This window comes from Mustela lutreola, chromosome 2, assembly GCF_030435805.1.
Source record: "Mustela lutreola isolate mMusLut2 chromosome 2, mMusLut2.pri, whole genome shotgun sequence".
NCBI classification, from domain to species: Eukaryota; Metazoa; Chordata; class Mammalia; order Carnivora; family Mustelidae; genus Mustela; species Mustela lutreola.
The window spans coordinates 92,595,823-92,612,272 of NC_081291.1; the positions used below are offsets into that span (position 1 = coordinate 92,595,823).

The following is a 16,450-nucleotide window of genomic DNA, read 5'->3' on the forward strand; positions in this document are numbered from 1 at the left end:
GAAAAAGGTTTATGGACAATTATTTATAGGGCCTATTCTTTTTAGAAATTAGCTTTAAACTAATTTAAAAAAATTTTCTAAATAGTATATTAGTCTTCTACCAAAACTACCAACTTCATTTAATTCCAAGTAATGGGGAGAAAAGATTGTAAAGTAAAATAACCTCGAAAATATTCTTGTTTAAGCATACTGAAGATTAGTTCTCTCATTGAAAATACTTTCTTATATATAAAAAAAGTTGCATTCTACAAATGTCATATTCTCCTGAGATCATCTGGATTTCTCAGGTAACCTGCCAAGATTATATGTGATGCAGTGTATAAAACCATTCCGAGAAGCTTGGCAGTGAGGGGAGTGCTAGAGAAGGGAGTTAGCTGATCAGGGAGCCAGCTGGAGAAAAAGAGTTGGATTGTAAGCTTGTTTGTGGATACAGAAAAGAGAAGATTGGAAAAGTGAGGGGCAGTGGATGATAATAAAGTCATGGAGAAGCTGGTAGGGAGAATAGATTTCTTCTCAAAAACAGGTATGGGGAGCATTCTCCTTTTCAAATAAACAAGCTTTGAAAAGTCTCAGCCTCAGTTTCCTTTACTCCAGTAAAAGGAGTAATACTAACCTTAAGGGAGAGGTGTATATGTCATGTCATGAGTATGTTGAGCTAGCATGAATATGTCAAGCACTTAGCAGGCACTTAGTATATTTTACTAAATTTAGCTCATTATCATGACACTCTTCTCCAATTTGTCAAGGCACCAAAAACCCCTCTGCAGAAGAGCATGGACCTTTTAGGAAAACAACTTTCCTTTTATTCCTTTGGTATAATAGGTAAGAGAAGAGTGAGTATGTGTATCTCATCTATTTACTTAGGTTTTATTTGTTTGTTTGTTTTTGAGTGGGAAGGGAGAGTTGAGATAGATGAGTAAATGTGTTTATTCATTTAATTAATTTTTAGCTTACTACTACTTTTTTTTTTAAAATTTATTTATTTGACTGACAGAGATCACAAGTAGGCAGAGAGACAGGCAGAAAGAGAGGAGGAGGCAGGCTCCCTGCTGAGCAGAGAGCCCGATGCGGGGCTCGATCCCAGAACCCTGGGATCATGACCTGAGCTGAAGAAAGAGGCTTTAACCCACTAAGCCACCCAGGCGCCCCAGCTTACTTTTAAAAAATCATAAAACTAGCCCCCAACCATTGTCCTTTTCTACAAAGATAAATTAGAACTCCATACAGTTCCTATCATCAAGGAACATTTCTGTAATCATTTTAGTATTTGTGTTTCTAGTTTTCAACAAAATGGATAGTAATGTTTTATGAACTAACTGTTCCTTTTTTGTTTCATATTTTCTTCATAAGTGTCTTGTCATTAAATAGATGCTCATTAAATTGATATCATAAAATAGGTTGTATAGTATTCCATTATGTGGGAAAAAAATCTTAGGCCTTTTTTAGATATTTCTATGTTTTTTTGAGTTCTTAAAATTATGTAAATGATTCTTCAGTGCAGTTATCTTTTTCTTAAAAGCAAAAATTATTGGGTCAAAGAGTACCCATGTAGTTTTAAAAGTTTTGGCTTGTTTTTAAAGGTTTTTGTTTCATATTGCCAAATAAATATTTTTCATCAGCAAAGCAGAAGTTTATCTCATCCATCACTCTTGCCAACTTTGTTGTCATTAACAGACAAATATAAGACTTCTCATTATTTTATTTGACAATTTATTATAGAGACATTGAATACTTTCCTCATATGTGTGTTGGTCCTTTTTATTTTATGACCTGACAATATATCTTTAATCTTGCGGTTTGAGTGTTAGGTTGGTAACAGCTCTTTGTATAATTAGGATATCCATCCTTTTGTTATATTTTTTCCCCTCCAATTTTTAAATTCCCTTTTAGGGATAAATAAAATAAACTTGGTACAGGAGAGAGATACAATTGAAACATCTTCTGATATAATTATCATGTTAATAATCTTTGCAGTTATAATTTCTTTGTTCTATTCATTAAGGCTGTCCCAGCCCTATGTTGTGGAAAGTGTTTATGTTTATATCTATTTGAACATCAATCTACTACTTTAGTTTTTACTTTTGACACTTAAAATCTTACTGAGTAGAATTTATTTTAGTTTAAGACTTAAGGTATCTAGGGCAAACAGAAACTAAAAGAATTTGTGATTACCAAACCAGTCCTACAAGAAATAGTGGGTCCTTTAAGCAAAGAGAGAGCCTGGAAGGACCAGAGACAATACACAGTAACAGTAACCTTATAGACAATACAGTGGCATTAAATTCATATCTTTCAGTAGTTACCCTGAGTATAAATGGGCTAAATGCCCCTATCAAAAGACCCAGAGTATCAGATTGGATAAAAAAATAAGACCCAATTATATGCTGTCTGCAAGAGACTCATTTTAGACCCAAAGACACCTCCAGATTTAAAGTGAGGTGGTGGAAAATCATTTACCATGCTAATGGACATCAAAAGAAAGCTGGGGCGGCCATCCTTATATCAGATTAGATTTTAAGCAAAGACTGTAATAAGAGATGAGGAAGGATACTATATCATACTAAAAGAGTCTATCCAACAAGAAGATCTAATAATTGTAAATATTTATGCCCCTAACATGGGAGCAGCCAGTAATATAAGCCAATTAATAATAAACTCAAAGAAACACATCAACAATAGTACAATAATAGTAGAGGATTTTAACACCCCCCCTCCCACTGAAATGGACAAATCATTTAAGCAAAAGACCAGCAAGGAAATAACGGGCTTTAAATGACTCACTGGACCAGATGACTCACAGATATATTCAGAACAGTCCATCCCAAAGCTACAGAATACACATTCTTCTCAAGTGCACATGGAACATTCTCTAGAATAAATCACATCCTTGGTTACAAATCAGGTCTCAACTGGTATCAAAAGATTGGACTCATTCCCTGCATATTTTCAGACCACAGTGCTTTGAAACTTGAACTCAACCGCAAGAGGAAAGTTGGAAACAACTCAAATATATGGAGGCTAAAGAACATCCTACTAAAGAATGAATGGGTCAACCAGGAAATTAAAGAAGAATTGAAAAAATTCATGGAAACAAATGAAAATGAAAACACAACTGTTTAAAATTTTTTGGATGCAGCAAAGATGGTCCTGAGAGGAAAGTACATAGCAATACAAGCCCAAGAAACAAGAAAGATCCCAAATACATAACCTAACCCTACACGGAAAGGAGCTGGAGAGAGAACAGCGGAGAAAGCCTAAACCCAGCAGGAGAGGAGAAATAATAAAGATAAGAGCAGAAATCAATGAAATAGAAGCCAAAAGCACAGTAGAACAGATCAACAAAACTAGGAGCTGGTTCTTTGAAAGAATTAATAAGATTGATAACCCCCTGGCCAAACTTATCCAAATGTAAGGAGAAAGGACCCAAATAAATAAAATCATGAATGAAAGAGGAGAGATCACAACACTGAAAAAATACAAACAATTATAAGAACTTATTATGAGCATCTATATGCCAACAAATTAGACAATCTGGAAGAAATAGATGCATTTCTAGAGAAGTATAAACTACCAAAAGTAAACCAAGAAGAAATAGAAAACATGAATAGACCTCTAATAAGCAAGGAAATTGAAGCAGTAATCAAAAATCTCCCAACAAACAGGAGCACAGGGCCAGATGGCTTCCCAGGAAAATTCTACCAAACATTTAAAGAAGAATTAATACCTATTTTCCTGAAACTGTTAAAAAAAAAAAACAGAAATGGAAGGAAAACTTCCAGACTCATTTTTTGAGGCCAGTATCACCTTGATCCCCAAACCAAGGACCCCATCAAAAAAAATTACAGACCAATATCCCTGATGAACATGGATGCAAAAATTCTTACCAAAATACTAGCCAGTAGGATCCAACAGTACATAAAAGGATTATTCACCAGGACCAAGTGGGGTTTATTCCTAGGATGCAAGGTAGGTTCAACATCTGCAAATCAATCAATGTCAAACACTATGTTAATCAACGAAAGGACAAGAACCATATAATACTCTCAGTAGATGGAGAAAAAAGCATTTGACAAAGTATGGCATCCATTCTTGATTAAAGCTCTTCACAGTGTATGGATAGAGGGTATATACCTCAATATCATCAAAGCTATCTGTGAAAAACCCACAGTGAATATCATTCTCAATGGGGAAAAACTGAGAGCTTTTTCCCTAAGGTCAGGAATACGGCAGGGCTGTCCACTATTACCACTGTTATTTAACATAGTACTAGAAGTCCTAGCCTAAGCAATCAGACAACAAAAAGAAATAAAAGGCATCTGAATCAGCAAAGAAGAAATCAGACTCTGACTCTTTGCAGATGATGTGATACTTTATGTGAAAAACCCAAAAGACTCCACCCCAAAATGGCTAGAAATTCATACAAGAATTTAGTAAACTGGCAAGATACAAAATCAATGCAGAGAAATCAGTTGCCTTTCTATACACCAACAGCAAGACAGAAGAAAGAGAAATTAAGGAGTTGATCCCATTTACAATTGCACCCAAAACCACAAGATACCTAGGAGTAAATGTAACCAAAGAGGCAAAGAATCTGTACTTTGACAACGATAGAATACTCTTGAAAGAAATTGAGAAAGACACAAAGAAATGGAAAAATATTCCATGCTCATGGATTGGAAGAATAAATATTGTGAAAATGTCTGTACTACCTGGAGCAATATATACATTTAATGCCATCCCTATCAAACTACCATTGACTTTTTTCAAAGAAATGGAACAAATAACCCTAAAATTTTTTATGGAACCAGAAAAGACCCTGAAAGCCAGAGGATGTTGAAAGAGAAAAGCAACGCTAGTGGCATTATGATTCCGGACTTCAAGCTGTATTACAAAGCTGTAATTATCAGGACTGTATGGTATTGGTACAAAAACAGACACATAGACCAATGGAACAGACAAGAGAGCCCAGAAGTGGACCCTCAACTCTGTGGTCAACTAATCTTTGACAAAGCAGAAAAGAATGTCCAGTGGAAAAAAGACAGTATTTTTAACAAATGGTGTTGGGAAAATTGGACAGCCACATGCAGAAGAATGAAACTAGATCATTTCCTTACACCAGACACGAAAATAGACTCAAAAAGGATGGAAGATCTCAGTGTGAGATAGGAACCCATCAAAATCCTTGAGGAGAACACAGGCAGCAACCTCTTCGAACCTAGTCACAGCAGCTACTTCCTAGAGCCATCGCCAAAGGCAAGGGAAGCAAGGGCAAAAATGAACTATTGGGACTTCAGGATCAGAAGCTTTTGCACAGCAAAGGAAACAATCAACAAAACCAAAAGACAGCCGGCAGAATGGGAGAAGATATTTGCAAATGGTATATCAGATAAAGGGCTAGTATCCAAAATCTGTAAAGAACTCAACACCCAAAGAACAAATAATCTAACCAGGAAATGGGCAGAAGACATGAACAGACATTTCTGCAAAGAAGACATCCAAATGGGCAAGAGACGCATGAGAAAGTGTTCAACATAACTTGGCATTAGGGAAATACAAATCAAAACCACGATGAGATACTACCTCAGGCCAGTCACAGTGGCTAAAATTAACAAGTCAGGGAACAACCGGTGTTAGTGAGGCTGCGGAGAAAGAGGAAACTTCCTGCACTGTTGGTGGGAATGCAGGCTGGTGCAGTCACTCTGGAAAACAATATGGAGATTCCTCAGAAATTTGAAAATAGAGCTACCCTACTACCCAGCAACTGCACTGCTGGGTATTTACCCTAATGAAACAAATGTAGTGATCCGAAGGGGCACGTGCATCCGAATGTTTATAGCAGCAATGTCCACAATATCCAAACTATGAAAAAAGCCTAGATGTCCATTGGCAGATGAATGGATAAAGATGCGGTGTGTATATATGTATGTGTGTACACACACACACACATACACACGCAATAATATGCAGCCATCGAAAAATGAAATCTTTGCCATTTGCAATGATGTGGGTGGAAATAGAGGGTATTATGCTGAGTGAAATAAGTCACTCAGAGAAAGACAATTATGATCTCACTGATATGTGGAATTTGAGAAACGAGACAGGATCATGAGGGAGAGAGGAAAAAATGAAATGGGATGAAACCAGAGAGAGAAAGACAAAACATAGAGACTCTTAATCTCAGGAAACAAACTGAGGGTGGGTGGAGTGGAGGGGGGTGGGAGGGATGGGATGCCGGGGTGATGGACATCGGGAAACGTATATGCTATGGTAAGCACTATGAATTGTGAAGAGTAATGAATCACAGACCTGTACCCCTAAAACAAATAATACATTATATGTTAATTTTTAAAAAAAGGAGTTAAGGTAGAGTTAATATTTTTACTCAAAAGTTAATTATCCCAATACTAATTATGTAGTCCATTCTTTATTCCCTGAGTTGAAATGACATCTTTATCATACATTAAACTCTTGAATCAATTTTGGAGTACTTTCTCCTTTAATTTTTCCATAATTTTATTTTATTTTTTTATTTTTAAAAGATTTTGTTTATTTGTCAGTGAGTGAGAGTGAGAGAGTGCACAAGCACGGGGAGCAGCAGGCAGAGGGAGAAGCCGGCTTCCTGCTGAGCAAAGAGCCTGATGCGGGACTCAATCCTAGGACGCTGGGATCATGACCTGAGCTGAAGGCGAATGCTTAACTGACTGAGCTACAGAGGCATCTCTCCTTGATATTATTTTAATTATTTTTCCTAGCTTAATGTCTCAAAATTAATAATACAGTTTTAAGTTAAAGCAGATTTCTCTTACGCAGTTTCAATTAAATAATATTAATTGTATTGATCCCTCTGTCTTCATAATAAAGAATGTAGAAAGGTATTTCATTCCTCATTTTTAACCAGTATTTAGTTAATTTGATTTTTTGATTATTGCTGTTTATTTTCTAGAATTTATAGGGAATTTGATAAATCTAAGAGATTTAGTCACTTAAATCTTCCTAGTTGTATTAATGCTGTACTGTGAAACCACATCACTTTTAGTGATAAAAATCTTTCAACTTTATGATTATCTGGTTTTAATATAACACATTGATCATAATTTTTCTTGTTAGGATAGTATATGGAATAGAATAGAATGAGGGTTAAGATCAAAATCAGAGGTCAGCAGACTTTTTTTCTTTTTTTTTGGCGAAGAGCCTAATAGTAAATATTTTAGCTTTTGGTCCTTATCAAAGTATTTCCAGTATTCTCTGATGGAAATACTGAACTCTGCTGTCAACAGGAAAGCATTCGTAGACAATATATAAACAAATGGATGTGGCTATGTTCAAACAAATTTTATTTACAAACATGCAGGAGGTTTTCAGATTATAGCTTCCCTGACCCCTGGTATAGTTCATTGAATGTAATTTCTTTTGTCAGGGTCGTATTTTGATAGGATCTTAAGAGAGTCACCATCTGGATTATTATTTTGTAGTTGTAGAAAGATGAATAAAAACTTTGTATAAGTGTTTATATTGATCTAGACTACAATCTTAAAGTGGCTTTATTTTATTAAATCTATAATGATACTGTGTTTTTTCTCAAAAAACTAGTGGTACACTCCATGCCCCCCTTCATTTCAGAAACAAAGGTTAAAGCAGAGCATATGTTGTTTGGTTTATGTTAATTGATTTTTTTTTTATAAAGAGTATTTATTTATGTGACAGAAAGAGAGCACAAGCATGGGTGGAGCGGCAAGTAGGGAGAGATGGAGAAGCAGACTCCTGGCAAGGCAGGGAGCCTGACTTCGAGCTCTGTCCCAGGGCACTGAGATCATGACCAGCACTGAAGCAGATGCTTAATTGACTGATCCACCCAGGCATCTCATATGTTAATTGATTTTTCATTTGTAAATGCTGTAAAAGTAGTAATTTTTAAATGTCAGTGCAATTTTCAATATCTTAAGTAAGATAAGTCACTCTTTGAGCCAAGTCCTAATTATTCTTTTGTTTGTAGAACAAACTTTATACGTATTGCCTGTATATTTAGTTAGGAGAAGTAATGTTCCAGGGTTTATTTTTGAAAAGCTGATAATAAATAGAAGATTTGTATGTTTTACTCTACCTCTGCCCCCCAACCCCCATGGTATGAAAATACTGGTAATGTTTTCTTATAGTGGGAATCCTTAGATACTATTGCTTTAAGGAGTGGGTGGCAGCAGCGGTAATGAAAGTTTAAACTGTGTGTGTGTGTGCGTGCGCACGCGTGCGCACACATACAGCATTGATTTTAAGCAGCATTAATTTTAATCTCCCCTGCTTAATGGATTTTTGTAAAATCATGTAATTGTGATCTGATGCACTTTATGTGAAGGGACTTTTTGATTGCCCTCAGCTTGTTATTCTATCCCATCTATATTATGTGATTATATATAAAGGGAAAAATAGCTATTTGATTTTGTTCTAGGTATCATCATGTTGGTTGGCTGGTTACTAGGAAAAGATATCCTGGAAATGTTTACTATTAGTGTAAGGTAAGTTTTGTTTGTGTATAAATTAAAGTCTCTTTTCCCTTTCTTATTTCTCTAATAGGCATAGGTTATGTTCCACTGTGGAGGTATTATATGAGCAGAAAAGAGTATAGTGTCTCTACTTAAATAGTTCAGAATTCATATACTGAAATGAATTCTAGGAAAATGAAAACCTACATGTATAGCAGTGAAAAAAATCTGTACTAGAGGCTTGGTATTATCTGTCTAATATAATACTGCATTTTTATATATAAATAGACAAGGATTCCTCAGCTGAAAATTAGCAGCATAAAAGAGAAAGACCATAGTAATCAAAATTAAATAATCTCAGAGGAAAATGAAAAATTCAAGACATAGAGCAGAAAAATTAAAGCTAGGAAGCATTTTTATTTTCAGAGATTTCAGAGATTTGTGAAGAAATGGTATCATGATAAACAGATTACTGCAGAAGAGAGTCAGAAGACATAAAAAGTTTTTAGAAAATTATGAGTTTTAACTGCTGAAATTGAAAATTCAATTTAAAGGCTGTAATGTAAAGTCAAAGAGGGCTCCCAAAAAAACAGAGTAAAGTGACCAAAACAGAGAACGAAATAAAAGTGACAAAAAGAATAATTTAATATATACTGTATCTAACCAATAGGAGTTTCAAAGAGAGGGAAGAATAAATTATATAAGAAATGTTACATGAATATTTTCTCAATCTGAAGTAAGACATGAAATTTTTATAGTTTGTACAGATTTTCTAAATGCAAACAGGATGAAAAAACTTCCAATCTAGATACATCATTATGGAAAAGAGTTTAGGTCGTCTATAAAGGGTGTATAATCAGACTGGTGTCAGACTTCTCGTTAGCAGTTGCAGTTTCCACCATTTTTCCACCATGGGGGTCTTTTTATTTATTATTGATTTTTATTTGTTTTTATTGTTGAAAATTTTTATTGAGAGAGAGAGAGGATGAGTGAGGGTGGGGTGGCGGGGCAGAGAAGCAGGTTCCCTGCTGAACAATTTGCCCAGTGTGGGGCTTGTGCCCAGGACTCTGGTATTATAACCTGAGCTGAAGGCAGACACTTGACAGACTGAGTCCCTGAGGTGCCCCCCTGGGGTCTTTTTCGACTCTTCTAAACATTTCAACTGATAAAACTTTCATAGGTCACAATTGGTACCTGTGCCCTGAACACTGGGGCGACTTAAGGCGGCCATCTTCTTCTTCTTCTCCCCCCTCCAGCTTTTTTAGTTTTTTTTTTTGTTAAGATTTTATTTATTTATTTGACATAGAGATCACAAGTAGGCAGAGAGACAGGCACAGGGTGGGTGGGAAGCAGGGTCCCTGCTCAGCAGGGATCCCAATGCGGGGCTCGATCCCAGAACCCTGAGATCATGACCTGAGCCGGAGGCAGAGGCTTAACCCTCTGAGCCACCCAGGCACCCCAAGGCAGTCATCTTCTGAGAGAGTCTATATAGCAGTTCAGCTTCAGGTGCGAAGAGGTTGGGATGACCTTGTGAGTTGGGGAGCTGCCCTGGATTAAAATGTTTCATATTCCATGGATACCAGCATCTCTGGAAACATACTTCACAGGGTGCTTGCAAGAAATATGTCCAGTTATAAAAGTCACCTACACTTAGGAAACCTAGTATGATGGCTTTCTGTAAGACAATTTAAATTCTTCCAGTCCATAGACAGTTTATCAGTCAGGAGATCCCTTTATCATAAGCAGTGTTGCCTGGCAACATAGTTGACTTAATTACCCTTACCAGGTCACTGGGGGAACAGAGCTAGAGAATTAACCAAATGCAAAACAGGAAAAGGATTTTGTTAACCCTTCCTCCATAGTAACATTAAATTACATTAGAGAACAGTGGGGCAGTGCTGTCAACATATGAGGGGAAAGGATTTTAAATCTGTAAATCTAGGCAGAGATAAAGTATTGATCCAGTTAATTACAAGTAGATGGGCAAGTAATAAGAAAATTTTTTCCTTCCATGTCCTATATGAATTCTGGTAAAACAAGAATGAAAAAAGGAAGATGATGTATGGTATATAAGTAAGAGTAGAACTCACTTAGGCATCTAAGGAAAAGAAATCCTGGATGACAGCTCTGTGGTAGGCCTAGGAAGTAATAGTTCCAAAATGTTAGAACAAAAACAATGAACTAAAAAATAATCCGATGGTTTACAAAGAAGAGGTAGGTTGAGTAAGAGGTTCAAAAATACTTGTGATAGGGTGAAGGAGTATATATTTTTTTCCCCTCAAAGAAGCAGAAATACAGTTTGAAACTCTTGGCTTCAATCTCTATAAAAAACACTTGGGTGAAATACGAAATAAATTTAAAATGGGGCATGAGTTTGAAATATTAAACATTAGCATATAATCTCTTGGATTCATTTTTAGATTTTGAGGGTTTTTTTTTTTTTTTTGAGCAGTTCTGTTCGTGAAGATTGACATGATTTTTATTCCTACTTCAAGGTCTTACAAAGGACAAAGCATTAAAAACTTTTTTAATAGAATAAAACTCCTTCTATTTCACAATTATTATATGGGTCCATTGTCCTTTTATAATTTTAAGTAAGATATATGATGGGATCTTTTGTGACCTTATTTTTCCTGTGTCTTGAAACATTTTATTATTTCATTACCCTAGCAATTATTTTAATAATTATTTCCAGCTGTTCTAAAAATTAGTAAAAACAATAAGAATGCAAAAGAATGATGGGATCACTTACAGGGTTGATGTAATAGTAAAGTAAATCATCATTCTGTTATTCTCTAATTTTTTTTATTACATTGCTCAGAATATTACATTGTCCTTTACAAAAGCATAAAAGAAGTCTATAGACAGTCATTGTTGTCTTCTTTTTTTACTCATTAAAATTAAGAATCAGAATTTTTTGCTTTCTGCCATAATGGCATAGAATAATTGATAGAAAGGTAATTGGATAAACCAGAAGACGAATGGAAAGAGACAAAGAGCCACTGTATGCTTTAGTAATGGAGGTGAAACTTAATCAAACAAGTGAAATCTTAATACTATGAGTCTTTGGATAATGGTAGTCTAAATTTTCTGAAACTCCTGAATTAATGAGTGAATAGTTTACTTCTAAAGACAAATAGGGAAGGACAGGTATTCCCTTTCAGTTAGTCATTCTGCAGCAAGGAATTCATCATGCAGTGTTTTCCAGCAAAAATCCAGACCATCCCTTTTTGTTAAAAGGATGTATGTAAGTTTTTAAAAAATTTTTTATGATATTTGTTTACCAATTTTTACTTTATACCATTTATAAATGGAGAAATACCAAAGGCTGGTGTGACTATAAAAATGATTAAAAGGAAATTGATGACATAGAAATGAAAAAGTTAATTGGACTAATGTTATTTGTGTTTATAAATCTAAAAATTATTTTACGAAGATGACTGTTCTCTTTTCAACAAAATTATGAACCATCCACAATTTCAAAAGTGTTGCATTTTGAAGGTACAAATACAAAAAATTGAAAGCCTTTATAACCTATTGGAAATGTATTTTGAATTTGAAATCATATTTTGTAAAGTGTATATATTCCGGGTTCTTTCCTGACAGTTGATGAGCCATTAGTTTCATCCAAAGGACATTACCCCTTTCAAATATATGTATACCTTCAAATCCAGGAATATATTTTGAGTTTAAAATTCAAAATTTCTAATGAAGTTTTTCACAATCCATTTTATTCCTCTGCAGATTATTTTTAAAGTGACTTAAAAACAAAACAGTGGAAAGGTCCATTAGATCTAGATTGTGAACAATGATGCCTTTTTTCCCTAATACAGGGAGGGTTAATGGAAGCCTAAGAAAAGAGGATTCTGTTTCAGCATAGAGTAGTTCAAAAGAGAGTAGGAAGTATTACTAATAGAACATATTTCGTTGGAGCCCAAGGTGGGGCTTGAATTTACCACCCCGCGACTAAGACCTGAGCTGAGATGAGTCAGGTGCTTAACTGATAGGTGCCCTGATAGGCACGTATTTCTTGACTCTTAGTGTATGTACATTATTTAGCCAGTGATATTTTGTCATTCATTGGCTTTCAAATTTTGGAATTAATCTGTAAACAGAGCATGAAAGCTTAATAATGCTTACAGAACAGGATGCTAAGGATTATCAAGTTAGATCATGCTAAAGAAAAAGTAGGTAATAGAAATTGGTGAGTAGCTGTGTATGCAGCAATGTTAAAATGAAAAACAGGAACGCATACTTGTAGACAAGTCAGGAGGTGGTATTTGGAATGGGTTAAAAAATAGAAAGTTAATTTGATTTTTTTTTATTTTTTTAAAAGATTTTATTTATTTGAGAGAGATCACAAGTAGGCAGAGAGAGAGGAGGAAGCAGGGTTCCTGCTGAACAGAGAGCCTGATGTGGGGCTTGATCCCAGGACCCCGGGATCATGACCTGAGGCAAAGACAGAGGCTTTAACCCACTGAGTCACCTAGGCACCCCTGAGTTTTTTTTTAATTGCAAAGGGAACAGTAATTAATTTTTTTGTTGTGATGAAATACACATACATAAAATTTACCATTTTAAAATGTATAATTCAATAGAATTAAGTCCATTCATAGTCTTGTACAGCCACAGTCATTACTGAGTGTCATCAAAAGAAAACCCTGTGCCCATTGGACAATCACCAGTCTTTGTTCTCCCTAGCCCTTGACAGCCACTAAACTGCTTTCTCTATGGATTTGCTTATTGTTAATACTTCATATAAATGGAATAAAAACAATATGTGTCTTTTGTGTCTGGCTTCTTTAACTTATTATAATGTCTTCAGAGTTCATCTGTGTTATAGCATGTATCCACCATACAAAGAAAGGAAGTACCTTTCTTTGTATGGTGGAATAATATCTTATTGTATGGCTATATCACAGTTTCCCATTTATCAGTTGATAGACATTACAGTGATCTTTTGGCCATTGTAAATAGTGCTGCTATGAACAGTCACATATAAGGTTTTTTTTTGAATACTTGTTACTGTTAACTGCATTTATAGATGAGAAAACTAAACTGTGTGGGTGTAGTAATAATAGCTCAGGGTCAACAGGTAAAAATTGGTGAAGCCATGGGCATAAATCTAGGCAATCTGATGTCACAACCTACATTCTTCAACCACTGCACGTAACCTGGCAGCTAGTAGGTATCCAGTAAATGTTAATCAACTTTCCTTTCCTCTTGAGGCCATTTTTGAGTGTTTTAGTATTTTTATTAGCCTCTGTTTTAAGTAACACCAATCGAAATTATTGCTGTAGGTACTATTTAATTAATACTTGAATACTAAGTATATATTGGTTACAGTTTGGCTGTGGCAGCAATTCCTGAGGGTCTTCCCATTGTGGTCACAGTGACTCTGGCCCTTGGTGTTATGAGAATGGTGAAGAAGAGGGCCATTGTGAAAAAACTGCCTATTGTTGAAACTCTAGGTAAGTATATGGTATTACGAGCAAACTTAAGTAATAGTTGTTAGTTTACATCAACAGTGAATCATCATCAAGTTGCTGCAGTTTTTGTCTTAAGAGGCTAGCATAGTGGTGTTTGACTTGTTAGCAAAGTTAAATACGGTTTTCAGGACGAGAAAAGGCCATTAAAAGTGTATGTCAATTAGGACAGGGGACTTTCAGAGAAACCTGTGTGTCATGGATGTTCTAATTCTTAAGTCATGTAAAAAAGAAATCTATATAATAAAACCTTAGAGTAAAATTAATAGAATTTTTTGACATCTCAAGGAAGATAATTGATAATCATAGGTCCTAGAGTGTCATAATCCCATTGAATTTGTTGATAAGAACAATAATATACAACAGTTGCTAAATGTTGCTATAAATTAACTTTATGTATGCTCTGAAACTTCTTTTTTAAAAAATTTTAGGAATCCAAAAATACTGAATTTAATTTTTTAGTCTATAAGATTGAGAAGGCAAAATATCTTAAAATACTAACTGAAAAAATTATATGGGTTTATAGGTAGGTACCCTTAAAACTATATAAAGTTACAATATAAAGCTAATACTGAGAAGCTCTGTAGAAATTCAGTTGCAAGTTAATAAGAAAACATCAGCATTTATCACTTTAAATTTTAATTTCGGAACTTACTTTATGGTGGTGAAAAGCATAATGAGAGAAAACAAGAAAATTATCGGTGAACTTGATTTGTACAAAATTAAGAGAAGCAGGAAAGGCTTCCAGAGTCTTTGATTTGTTTTCAGTGTATACTTGTTTATTTCTCACTGACTCTTGGTGACGTATAATATTTATTCTGTAGGCTGTTGTAATGTGATTTGTTCGGATAAAACTGGAACACTGACAAAGAATGAAATGACTGTTACTCACATATTTACTTCAGATGGTCTGCATGCTGAGGTACTGTATAGTTTTGTTTTTTAACAACAGTATTTCTTTGTTAAGAAACTTGGTGTTTAGACATTTCTAACAATTCTGTTGTCGTGTCTTCATAAGGGCTATAAATTCATCATCAGCAGATCCTTTTCCTTATGCTACCAGTCTTGATCCCACTGCACTTGTAAACTCCATTTTTATAGTCCAGAAACTTTGAATCATCCTTGGCACCTGTCTTTCAGTCTCCCCTAGCTGTTTATTACCAAACTCTTCTTGCTCTGTATGCAGATTGGGAGATCTTTTATTTTATTATTTATTTATTTATTTTAAGGATTTTACTTATTTATTTGAGAGAGAGAGTGAAAGAGAGCATGAAAGGGGAGAAGGTCAGAGGTAGAATCATACTCCCCATAGAGCTGGGAGCCCGATGCGGGACCGGATCCCGGGACTCCGGGATCATGACCCGAGCCGAAGGCAGTTGCCCAACCAGCTGAGCCACCCAGGCGCCCCTTGGGAGATCTTTTAGAACCAAATGTTAGCAAGTCACTCCCTTAATTCAGATGTTTCAGTGGCTTTCCATTGTGACCAGGGTCCTGAAGTATGGCCTTTCAAAGCCCCTGTGTATTTTGTTCCTTATTTCCTTCTTTATCCTTTCATGTTTCACTTTGCTTTCTGGGCACCAGATGCATGGCTTTATGGTTCTTTTGGTGTGACAAAGTCCTACTTCAGGCCCTTTGGCGCTTTTCTCATTGCATAGGACAGTCCGTTATGTCTTCATCCTTTGCAGCTCAGTCGCATCCTCCCTCCCTCTGTTCCTCTTTCTCCTCCTTCATTCCAATTCACTTAATTGGCATATAGTATATCATTAGTTTCAGAGGTAGAGTTCAGTGATTTTCATCAGTCTTACACAACTAATCCAGTACCCATTACATCCCATGCCCTCCTTAATGTCTTATCACCCACTTTCCCCATCCCCCTACCCCACTCCCCTCCAACAACTCTCTGTTTCCTATGATTAAGAGTCTCTTATGGTTTGTCTTCCTCTCTGATTTTGTCTTGTTTTATTTTACTCTCCCTTCCCCTATACTCCTTTGTTTTGTTTCTTAAATTCCACATATGAGTGAAATCATATGATAATTATCTTTCTCTGATTGACGTATTTTAATTAGTGTAATATCCTGTAGTTTCATCTGTGTCATTGCAAATAGTAAGATTGCATTTTTTGATGACTGTAATATTCCATTGTGTGAGTGTGTGTGTGTGTGTGTGTGAGAGAGAGTATGTGTGTATGTATCCCACATCTTCTTTATCCATTCATCTGTCAATGGATATTCGGGTTCTTTTCATAGTTTGACTATTGTGAACATTGCTGCTATATAAACATTCAACCCCATTTCTTTCTTTTTTTTTTTTTTTTAAAGATTTTATTTATTTATTTGACAGAGAGAGATCACAAGTAGGCAGAGAGGCAGGCAGAGAGAGAGGAGGAAACAGGCTCCCTGCTGAGCAGAGAGCCTGATGCGGGACTCGATCCCAGGACCCTGAGATCATGACCCAAGCTGAAGGCAGCGGCCTAATGAGTCACCCAG

The 16,450-nt window shown here is 35.6% G+C and overlaps 1 protein-coding gene across 5 annotated transcripts in view; it reads left to right on the forward strand.

Moving 5' to 3' along the window:
- The window catches only part of ATP2C1 (ATPase secretory pathway Ca2+ transporting 1), a 169,710-nt gene that overhangs the window by 105,575 nt on the left and 47,685 nt on the right, over positions 1–16,450 (forward strand). For all 5 annotated transcript variants that reach the window (XM_059162586.1, XM_059162585.1, XM_059162587.1 and 2 more), the window contains 4 exons: positions 747–822; positions 8,444–8,510; positions 13,824–13,948; positions 14,788–14,885. In XM_059162586.1, the coding sequence (XP_059018569.1) occupies positions 747–822; positions 8,444–8,510; positions 13,824–13,948; positions 14,788–14,885 (366 nt within the window). The remainder of the gene's footprint in view (positions 1–746; positions 823–8,443; positions 8,511–13,823; positions 13,949–14,787; positions 14,886–16,450) is intronic.